Source organism: Solea senegalensis, linkage group LG19 (assembly GCF_019176455.1).
Source record: "Solea senegalensis isolate Sse05_10M linkage group LG19, IFAPA_SoseM_1, whole genome shotgun sequence".
Classification (NCBI taxonomy): Eukaryota; Metazoa; Chordata; class Actinopteri; order Pleuronectiformes; family Soleidae; genus Solea; species Solea senegalensis.
The window spans coordinates 8297419-8308409 of NC_058038.1; the positions used below are offsets into that span (position 1 = coordinate 8297419).

Here is a 10991-nt window from a genome sequence, read left to right on the forward strand (position 1 = left end):
AGAAGCGAGGGGTTACATGGGGACATAAGAAAACAAAATATGTATTTATAAATACATTTTGAAATCTATAGTCATTACACCTCTTTCAAGAAAACACAAACAAGGTTATTTCTCTTCATGAATATGAATTTGTGAATTATTATTATTATTATTATTGTTATATCATTATTATTATTATTAGCATTTAGGAAAACAAAAAGTCAGAGATGATATTATCCACAACAAAGCTACAAATGTCTTGTGTGTGAGTAGCTACAATCCATCGGTCTCCAAAAAGTTCGGGGGGAGGGGGGTACTATCAATTGCAGCCACAAGCCAATCAGAAGGCTTCGCAATTGGGCGGGGTTAATATTGTCCAATTAAAACCGAGAAAAGCTTGACGAGCACCATGGTTGACGAATGGTAGCGCTGCTGTGTGAGGCTGGCTGTCGGGTTGGGTGATGCTTCCTTGGCAGTGACTGGATTCAACATGGAGAACAGAAAATAGCCCCGAATCTTTCAGCTCAAGCCTGCGCCCATTCTAATTTCCGTTAGCCCCGTCAATCGCGCCCAAATTATGAACTTTCCTCCGTAGCTGTCTGTCCACAAGAGTCTCTCACATAGATCCGACATATTTCTGTGCATAGCGTGTATGTAAATGTTCGTACTCCACAACTGCAATCGCGCGCTGAACTGCAAAACTGCTGTAACTCTTAAAAACTACCGGCTGGCCTGACGTCGTTTTACACCGTCTATGAGTGCGTAATTTCACTTCGTCATTTTCCGCTCAAGTAACAAGTCGTGACAACCGGCGGGGTTAGTGGGTGAAAGGTGACGCCGCTGCTGTCTATTGACTCGTAGGTAAGTTGTTGGGGGTTTGCTGTGAAAGTTAATGAAGCTCGTTTATGTAACCCGACATGGCGTCAGATTGTGTGCACTGCTTAAATGTGAGTTCAGCCACATGTTATTGCTTCGTGGTGATAATCACCTCGTTATTTTTTCCCCACATATCATTATATCGACTGATTTTGCTCTCTGAAACTTGATACATGCTGCTAAGTGCACTGCAACATAATGTGTTTTCATTCAAAAGTTTGTTCAACAAAGTTCAGCTTTTCATTTGCTTTATTTTGGATTTAATTTTTTGTGAACGTAATATTTCGTTTACCCAACATATTCCTATCCCCCATGATAACAGCGATTGTGAAATTCAAGTGGGGACATGTGGGAATATCACCTGTTACACTTGAAAAGGAATGTAGTTATTTTAGCAAATAATTTATATGCAATTAAATATCGTCCAAATCACTAATTCTTCATCAGGCAAAACCTATTTTTTTCTGTTCATCTATTCGAATCTAACTATCCGATCTTGTACTAAAAATACTCATTTAGAAACTGTATCTTTTTTCTCTTTTTTTTTAGTCAGAAATAAAGAAACAGAGACATTTGTGTGCTGCACACTATTTGCCTGGTGATAATGTGGACATTGTCTTCAATCACCAACTTGTTACAAAGACACAAATTGTGCTATACCGAGAATAAAATGTCAAAAATTGACATTTTACTCTCCAAACTTGGCAATCAATTTGTACCACAGTGTTTTATTTTTATTTTCAAACCAAACATATGTCAGTAAATGGTTAGTTCTAGCAATAGAATCTATTTGAATGAGGTCATATTTTTTCTGAATTCCTGCCCTCGATGGTTACATTTGCAATATAAAGTGTCAATTTCACACAAATTATAATTAGGACAAGATACATTTTATGTTAAACTGAATGCAGTAATATCAGTATGTACGCAGCAATAAGCTCAGTCGTGTTCTGTCAAAGCAGATGGGACACAGTCTTATTTAAGAGACAAGTGAAAGCCTTAGTGTCCACAACACCAAGCATGGGTTTTAGTTTCAGCATCTAGATCCTCATGCATTGCAGGTGCAGCCACCATGTTTTGCCACTGGAAAGAATTAACTTACTGTTGTGCTGCGGAAGTTCCACCCATAATCATTTATCCAGTTACCGCTCTGGGAAGAAGGTGGAAAAAAGCAACACGTGTTGGCAAGAAAAAAACTTGCCAGCATCGTATTGTTTATTGGCTGCCTTGATTTCAGCATTGGCCATCAAAAACCCTTATCTTTTTACCTCTAATCTGAAGGCCTTAAGCTATACATAAAACATACTTTCTTATATACTGTACTGCACCAGCCTGTACTACAGTAGTGCAGCTTCCTATGTGATTTACAACTACACCCATTCTTTCCTGATGTTTTTTTTTTCCTATTTCCCTTATGGTATGACAAGAATGCACAATGCAGCAAGTGTCTCAGCCTCTCTGGGGTCGGTTGGACTGTTTCGTCTCTTTGGGGTGTCCTGGTCCTGGAGTCTAGCAGCAGGAATTGGGGTGTATCTGGGCACCAGTAGCTGGAAATACTTCTATATTGCAGCTCGCACTGCCAAGAGAGACCTCAAGTAAGCTTAATATGATAGAATTATGCTTTGATGCTCCTGGTGCACTTTACTGTACAACCTAATTTCTCCTTTTTCTCATTTCCTCATCAGTGGGTTGTATGTACTGTTGAGAGTGAAGCTAGCGTTATGGCGTTATGTGCGAAATGGATCCAACATTCCTTCCATCTTCGCTCAGACGGTGAAACGTCACCCAAACAAACCAGCACTGATCTATGAGGCAACAGGGGAAACATGGACCTTCACCCAGCTGGACGACCTGTCAAATGCAGTGGCCCACTGGGCCAGAGGTCAGGGATGGGTCCCTGGGGATGTGGTGGCCCTCTTCATGGAAAGCAGACCCTTACAGGTGGCACTTTGGCTAGGCTTGGCCAAGGTTGGGGTGGAAGCTGCACTCATTAATTTCAACCTGCGCCATGACTCCCTCCTGCACTGCGTCGGGGTGTCAGGGTCTCGGGCTATTGTATTCGGAGCTGAGCTTGCTAATGGTAAGAACCTGTAATATGGGAAAAGCTGCTGATTTTTAGTTCTTTGTAAGTGGTAGGGTTCATTCATGAAATACTTAACGAAATAAATTATCTTACCACTTCAAATGAACCAAAATTGAATTTATTTTATCACTGTTTCAAGTTAAAGTGAAATAGATCAACTTCATCAAAGATCTGTGTTATCTGTGACATCATGTGAGGTGATTTATTTCTCCTTCTGTCCTTTCTTTATTTTCCACTTCCCCATAGCATGGCTTCAGAAATGACATGCTTTGTAGGTTGTCCTTCATATCAATGAACAAATTCATTCCACTGCATATTTTATCTTGCAAACATTAATGTCCTATGTTTAGTTTGTTGTAGCACACTGCAGAGCTTAATCTGAACTGTCTGATGTTCTCTCTGTCTCTCTGTCAGCCATGTTGGAAGTCAACTCTTCCATCACCCAGTCTATGGTACGGTTCTGTACAGGAGACCTCAGTGCAGAACATATGACCTCGTTGGGTGCTCAACCTCTGGACCCAGCTTTGGCCTCTGCATCGAGACACCCCCCTTCCCCTTGTGTTCCGCCCAAAGGCATGAACGGTGAGTACCTTATCACCTTACTCCTTTTGATACTTAACCAGTATGGTAATGAGTAGTTTCATTTCACTTATACATTACTCATTACCCTCTCTCCTGACTATGTTTTGTTGATATTCACTGTTTTGTTTGTTTTTTTGCACTGTTCCAAATTCCAAGGATATGCTCATAGCAATTAATTGTTCTCAATCTGCTGTCTATTTGCTTATTGCTTATCTAACTCAGACCTAAAGACATGCATTTTTGGCTGCACAAAACTCTGACACATATGAATCATTTTGAATTCAAGACAGATACTGACATTTTTCTGATGTAAAAATTAAGGACTGGTTCAGAAATGAACTGTCTTGATTACAATGTCATACAAAGATGAGATCAATAAGTGAGTCTGAGATATACACGTCATAGGAACTTACATTTCTGTAGTGCCCAGGAAAAATAATCAAATTAACTCAGGGATGGATTTTGTAGGCCTTTCTTTTGGTTCACCGATGGCATTTTTGTGGTGAACGAAATGCTGTGAGTACACCTTAACAAATGTAATGCTCTGCTTCTTTCTCTTCTGCAGACCGCCTGTTTTATATATACACCTCTGGCACCACTGGATTGCCCAAGGCTGCCATTGTGGTGCACAGTCGGTATGTTTCCTTGCACAACTTACACAACAAAGCAACATCTTTCAGGTTTGTAAAGATACATGCTTGAGGATCTCTCCTGTCTTACAATGACAGTTACTACAGAATTGCTGCTTTTGGATATCTTGCCTTTCGCATGAGTCCTGATGACATCATCTACGACTGCCTCCCACTCTATCACTCGGCAGGTATGCGACATAGCTTCAAGCTTCCAGAGACTACAGTTTTCTGCCTTGGTTTTGCAAAACTGAAATATGAGCTCACCCTTCTTTCCAGGTAATATCATGGGAGTTGGACAGAGTCTGATCCATGGCCTCACTGTGGTTGTGAAGAAGAAATTTTCTGCTAGCCGTTTCTGGGAAGATTGCATTAAATACAACTGCACTGTAAGAGCTTATGTGAAAAATATCACTTTATCACAATTTAAAATGATGATTTTGAATTTGTAAAGCCAAAATTTATTTTAAAAAAAAACAACACATTTTCCCTCACAGGTGGTGCAGTATATTGGGGAAATCTGCCGCTACCTCCTGTCTCAGCCAGTGCGGCCATCAGAAAAGGGCCACAAAGTTCGGCTGGCAGTGGGAAATGGATTGCGCCCCAGTGTGTGGGAGGCCTTCACAGAGCGTTTTGCCGTGGCACAGATTGGCGAGTTCTATGGAGCCACTGAGTGCAATTGCAGCATTGCCAACATGGATGGCAAGGTCAGCAATGAAAAAGATCCCCTGTGCCGTCACTGATGATGTGCATTGGATGTGAATCATGTGATTTTTATTCATTTTGTTACGTCAGGTGGGAGCCTGTGGATTCAACAGTCGTATTCTCCCCTATGTGTACCCCATTCGCCTGGTGAGGGTGGATGAGGACAACATGGAGCTTATTCGCGACAGCCGGGGACTCTGTGTGCCTTGCCAACCTGGTGACTAATACGACAGTGACTTTGCTTGACATATCATGTATCATTGTTTGTTAACTGAGTTGATGGCCTGAAAGCACTGTTTTAGCCGATTCCTTGTTTTGCAGGGGAGCCAGGGCTTCTCGTGGGTCGCATCAACCAGCAGGACCCACTACGACGTTTCGATGGCTATGCTAATCAGGATGCTACAAGGAAGAAGATAGCTCACAGTGTCTTCAAGCTAAATGACTCGGCATATTTATCAGGTTACCATTTATTTTTGCAGTAACCTAGCTTGCAGTATTTGTTTTTAAGAAAATGCAGTGAATGTTTAATGTTTTGAAACAAATTTCCACATGTTTGAGTGCAACGCTTCCTTAGTCAGTGATAGGGGTAATTGCTTTTTTGTTGTGTTTGTGTGTCTACTACAGGTGACGTGCTAGTGATGGATGAGCTGGGATACATGTATTTTCGGGACCGTGGCGGAGACACATTCCGCTGGAGAGGGGAAAATGTCTCCACCACTGAAGTGGAGGGCATACTCAGCAGTCTTCTAAGTCAGACTGATGTGGCAGTGTATGGTGTGGCAGTGCCAGGTGACTCTTAACGTATTGCTTTTAGCATCATATTGAGAACATAAATGTTCTATTACTTTAAATGTGTGTTTTGACACATGATAACCATTTCTCTCCATGACATTTATCAGGTGTGGAAGGTAAGGCAGGCATGGCTGCCATTGCAGACGTGACAGGAAGTTTTGACTGCAATGACTTCTTGCAGAAAGTCCAGCGAGCTCTTCCTCCATATGCTCGCCCCGTGTTCCTGCGAATCTCCCCACAAGTGGACACCACAGGTAAACTGTCCCATTATCCTGACTGAGTTCATAAAGTTCATAAAGATACCGATCATCACCAGTAATTTAAAATAGAATTTAAAAAATCTAATATATTTTCTATGTCCCTACATCCTGCATAGGTACATTTAAAATTCAGAAAACCAGGCTGCAGAGGGAGGGATGTGACCCACGTCTCACATCTGACCAGATCTACTTTTTGAACTCCAGTGCTGCACGTTATGAGGTTATAGATGAGGAACTATACACTGCTATAGTGGAGGGAAGAATGTCTCTATGACATGGAGACCATAGATAGAGGGTCAAGTTGCCCTGACAGGCTTATTCTGGTGCTGGATTCAGTCTGTCTTGGCACTAACTGCCTGGATTTTAACCATCTTAAGATCAAATTTGAGAGAACAAGTTACATAAATGGAGTACTGTTACCGACGATCTTTAACACTGTAAAAGTAACACACCAGGAGACAATGTGAGGGCATTTTTTTTCCCTTTAATCGTTTCTTTTTACTTATTAAACACCTCACAAAGCCATAAAGCCTCACCACACACACTGGCATCTCCCACAACCAACTTGACATAGGAGTATGTTGTAATGAAGGTGGTTAGGACAGCACAGGTAGTTTCAAAGTATATGTCATTACAGGGTATTTTACCCACATATGAATCATGCTGCAGGTTTAGTTCTGTGTAAGTTTAGGCAATACTTGCGTGATATGGAGTTACTGGCATGTGTTTGGATGAAACTCAAAGACCGGACTACAGCATGCTGTGCACTTGGCTACTAAAGCAAACACTAACTGTAGATTATTTTTGATTGCAATGGAAAACTAATCTCCCATGAACTATTTAAACTTTTGAAGAACAGTGGTATGGGTTTGCAAAGACGCATATAATATGTGCCTTGTATGAAACGTTGCACCCGTGTTTCCTTCGTATGCTTTTCTTTGCCATGCAAGCCTGAGGTCCCATTTGTTTTCTGTAAAAATCTTATCATGGTATTAATATGGCTGTTCAAGATTGTAAAACATTTTACAGTATCAGATCTTCCAGACTGCATTTGTTTTAACTCAGATTAAATATTTTAAAACATCTTTGCATCAGTTATTCTTAAAAAGTGCCTTTAGAAGTTTCTTATTAAAGTAGTGTTATAACTCGTTCATTGTGGTGATCTTTGTTTAAGGTGTATTAATTGTCTGTTGACAAGGATATCCTCGTGGGAAGAATTCTAAGTGGATGCTCTTTGCAGGCAGAGCAAAAGTAAGGAAAGGCTTTGGGTGTGATGACATCCATGAAGGTATAGAGAGGCGCTCTTTCTCTGGGGTCATAAAAGGACACCTTGCCTCGGTCCATGTCTAAAGACACTCTAACCACTTCTGGCTTCTTACTCATGTTTAGCGGCTCCCATGGTGCTGTGCAGGCCTTGTGCTCTCCATTCCTGAACCGAATAGTCCAGAACCCCTCTGCCGGCGTCAGCACATGCTTTCCTTTCCTGTTAATGGAGCCGCTGGCGACTCCCACCACCCAGTAGGTGTTGTCCTTCACTTCCACATCCCAACTGTGACGTCCAGAGGAATAGCCCTCAGCAGCCAGCATCTCTGCACTGACGTCAAAGCGTTCGGGGTTGTCCGGCAGTTTGAAAATCTGGGTAGAGTTCTGCACCATTGTCAGATCTGGTGAGAGGACAAAGCAGCTTGCTGCTGTGTTTGGATCCAGAACCACAGGATCTCAACAAAGAGGGGAAAGGGAGCAAGTCAGTAATATGACAGATAACCGAACAACAAGGCATGGAATCTTATTGTTAGATGAACTCACTATATTTGATGATACTCTTCATTTTCTCCCATATTTTATATTTTAATGAGCCCAGGTGTTTGGATACATCAATCAGAGCATCTGAAATAATTTGTGGATCAAGAGAAGTCTGCCAGGTCCTGAAAATAAACTCAAAGAGTTAGCTGATGAGAATTGTGTCGGTGAAGACGAATTATTTTGTATCCATAACATTTACCTCTTTATTGTTTCCTGGTAGTTCTGAAAATATGAGAACAGCCTTAACAAATGTATGCGCACATGAATTTCAAAGCAATTGGGTTAGGATTTGTCATACACATGTCTGAAGCATCTGTCTTATCTACCTTAAGAAATGGGATGTCATTTGAACTCATCTCCTGTTCTACTAATCGAATGGTGTTGGAGAGAGATGTCATTTCATCGTTCATCTCCTCAATTCTCTGGTTAATCATCAGTTTCTTCTGCTCCTCCTCTGCCTTTAAAGAGGAAAGTCTTGCAGCTTCCTGTTCTTTTAGGATTTGATGGAGGGCTTCAAATTCTTCTTTGATCTGGGCTTCAGTATGTTCAGCCTGACTCTGGAAAGAGAAATGATTGATGGGTAATCATTGCACTCTGGAGTGCTCAACAAAACGTTTGGTAGCAGTGGGAGTAACGGTACCTTAACATGTTCTACCATTTCCTCACAGACCACTCTTGCCTTCTTGTACAGCTGCAACTTGTCTTTCAAAGGCACTAGAGCACTCTTCAGTTCCTCCTACAATGACATTGACATGGCATCAACATTTCAAAAAAAGGTCAGCCTGGCAGGTGGCCAAGCTGTCAGTATAATGTGGGGCTTTCAGCTGCCACATACTCTACCATGGAAGCATTCCGTGCAAATACAATACTGTAAAGTGGCGTCAGTGGCAGGGGGTAAATGTTTGAATGTCTTAGTAAAAGAAGCAAAAACGGGCATATGCATCTTGAGAGTGCAGGTGAGGACACAGTAGAGCAAGGTTCAATTAAGATGTTAGGAGAGGGCAGAGGAGGACAGGAGTAATATGAATGCAGCATCACAGAAACCCTGTGGGAGTCAGGTTTCAGGACCTCAACAGCAAGACAAACCAAAAATATAAATCTATTTTTAGAAGTTTGATAAACTCTGCCAAACACAGACACATGTCTGTATGAGGTTTGGAGAATCACAGAGGTAAAAAGAAAATAAAAAATCTAAATCAGACTATTATGATTGTCAAATTATGGAATAACCCATTTTCAGAGGAAGCCTCAACTTCACAATTGTTGTCCAATTTAGGATTATGGAGGGGTGGGGATTATGGCAAGGCAAGATTTCCTAACAATGTGCTGTACATATAAGGTTGATCAACATGCTTACCTTACAGTCATGAACACCTTCTCCTATGGCATAAAGTCTGTGTCCTCTGTGTGCAGCTGCTTTCCCACAAACCTCACAGATCGGTTCCAGTTCCTCCAAACAGAACAGTGTAAGCTTTTCTCCATGTTCTTTACAAGCTTCCGGATCATTCTTGCTTCTTTCTACCTTGAAGGATTCACAGGTCTTCTCCAGCAGAGTGCTCACCACTATTTGATCCATGGAGGAACGGCGCCAACACAAAGGACAGAAGTGTGAATCCCCACTGCCTTGTGTGTCCCAGCTGTCTCTCAGACACGCTTTACAGAATCTATGTTTGCAAGTGAGCACAACTGGCTGGCTGAGAATATGTCCACAAATTGGACAGGAAAGGTCATCTTCAGTATGAGCACGTCTGGTAGCCATTATTCTTCACTGGACTTTGATGGCAATGCAGGATCCCAGGCCCCTCCCATGGCTCTGGATGGCTACCTCATCCTTCCCTCAGAAATAAGTGTTAATGCCTTAGCTCCTAAAGGCATATCCCATTTTACAGTGCTGTGTGGAGCATGCACGCTGTGTATTCTCAAATTAACACTGCGCCTCTGAATATGACAAATTGGTTTCACATGTAAGAGACTGTCTCTCTGATATCACTAGAATTCTGGGTAACACAAGCCGGACAGAAGAGTGAAGTGATAGTGAAATATCTGCACTTAGGACAGCCTTTGCATTGGAGCAATACTATGACCACCAACCAAGTTATTTGAGACGACCGTTGAAACAATCTGTCAATGTAATGAGAGGTTTATGGAGGAACTGCATCTAAAATAAGAGTCAGGGTGGAGATAAAAATAAATCAAAGGGACCAATTTGGACTGAAGTTTTGTGAGCAAGGAAAGGTTTTCCCGAGGAGAGTGTTTTTCACATGGATGTTTTTAAAAATGCTAGTCCGAGGAAATTCGCATTCCTCAACCAGCACGCCACTGACTTAAGTTAAAAGCTAAAGAGTTTATTCCAAACATATGTACAAACATGACATGTTGTGATTTTAGTATTTATACTGCATTCAACAGTTTGCTTACCTTATTTGCACTGCAATCCAGTACAATGGGAGTTTGATTACTTAAATCAATGCAGCACCCAAAATAGTTTGAAAAAAAATTAAATATGCCTTGAGAAACATGATCCCACCACAAGAATCTCTATGGAGACCAGGGCCGCTTCAAATGTACTGTATACACAGTGTGTTTGCCTTTCACAGTACATAATGTACATACTGTAGTTTCATCTAAAACTTTAAGAAAATGTTTTAGACAAAGGCCACATTGAAGTATGTTGGGTTTTTTTTGTCTATATAGCCACATTGGCAACTTGCATGAAACAGAGAACAGATATTTCCTGGATTACAATTCTATTTTTAAATATTTTATCACATGAGTTCACCATGGATAGATTCATGTTCTTTTGAAAAGAAACGGTTGCAGTTCACGTAGGTAACTGAAACAATGCTGCAATGAAATTAATTGGGAAAAGACAGATGGATTTTGCCCTGTTGATTTATGTTTACACACATCTGTGCATGTGTGTGCAGACAGGCGTCTCAAAGCAGCAAAGACAGAGATAATGAGGAACTGACAGTCAAATTTCTGCACTGCAGACATTTCCGAGCTCATGGGGGAAGAGTAGCGAGTCCTTAGAAACAGATGTTTTCAATATGGCTGTTGCACATTTGTACATTTTATTTTCAACACGTAAAAAAATCGGGCACTCAATACACCCTTATCTAAAACACTGCAAGTACATCTTCTGTATTTGTACTGCACACTGCATATTGTGGAGTCATTTGCAAAAATCTACACAGACATATGCTGTACATGCTCCTCACATTTTCCAAGGAAGAAACAAAAACATGTTTCTATTTCTATTCAGCGTATCTTAGTTAAATG

At 41.2% G+C, this 10991-nt stretch overlaps 2 protein-coding genes across 2 annotated transcripts; one reads left to right on the forward strand and one right to left on the reverse strand.

Moving 5' to 3' along the window:
* The first annotated feature begins 442 nt into the window (after positions 1 to 442).
* On the forward strand, positions 443 to 6989 carry slc27a1a (solute carrier family 27 member 1a). The gene is made up of 13 exons (XM_044051517.1): positions 443 to 840; positions 2283 to 2450; positions 2541 to 2935; positions 3353 to 3520; positions 4086 to 4155; positions 4249 to 4340; positions 4429 to 4538; positions 4647 to 4856; positions 4945 to 5071; positions 5176 to 5313; positions 5479 to 5643; positions 5754 to 5900; positions 6023 to 6989. The coding sequence occupies exons 2-13, from the start codon at positions 2284 to 2286 to the stop codon at positions 6178 to 6180; spliced, it is 1947 nt and encodes a 648-aa protein (XP_043907452.1). The 5' UTR covers positions 443 to 840; position 2283; the 3' UTR covers positions 6181 to 6989.
* trim35-13 (tripartite motif containing 35-13) lies at positions 6371 to 9642 on the reverse strand. The gene is made up of 6 exons (XM_044051518.1): positions 9067 to 9642; positions 8350 to 8445; positions 8036 to 8266; positions 7909 to 7931; positions 7713 to 7831; positions 6371 to 7624 (listed from the first exon to the last, which is right to left on the reverse strand). The coding sequence occupies exons 1-6, from the start codon at positions 9466 to 9468 to the stop codon at positions 7086 to 7088; spliced, it is 1410 nt and encodes a 469-aa protein (XP_043907453.1). The 5' UTR covers positions 9469 to 9642; the 3' UTR covers positions 6371 to 7085.
* Between the last annotated feature and the right edge of the window lie 1349 nt (positions 9643 to 10991).

Coding starts and splice junctions, on each gene's coding strand:
- trim35-13 (XM_044051518.1), bottom strand. CDS start 9,468: ATGGCTACCAGACGTGCTCATACTGAAGATGACCTTTCCTGTCCAATT. Junction 8,446..9,066: donor AAGGTGTTCATGACTGTAAG/GTAAGCATGTTG, acceptor ATGTCATTGTAG/GAGGAACTGAAGAGTGCTCT. Junction 7,832..7,908: donor TACCAGGAAACAATAAAGAG/GTAAATGTTATG, acceptor GTTTATTTTCAG/GACCTGGCAGACTTCTCTTG.
- slc27a1a (XM_044051517.1), top strand. CDS start 2,284: ATGCACAATGCAGCAAGTGTCTCAGCCTCTCTGGGGTCGGTTGGACTG. Junction 2,451..2,540: donor ACTGCCAAGAGAGACCTCAA/GTAAGCTTAATA, acceptor TTTCCTCATCAG/TGGGTTGTATGTACTGTTGA. Junction 5,644..5,753: donor GTATGGTGTGGCAGTGCCAG/GTGACTCTTAAC, acceptor GACATTTATCAG/GTGTGGAAGGTAAGGCAGGC.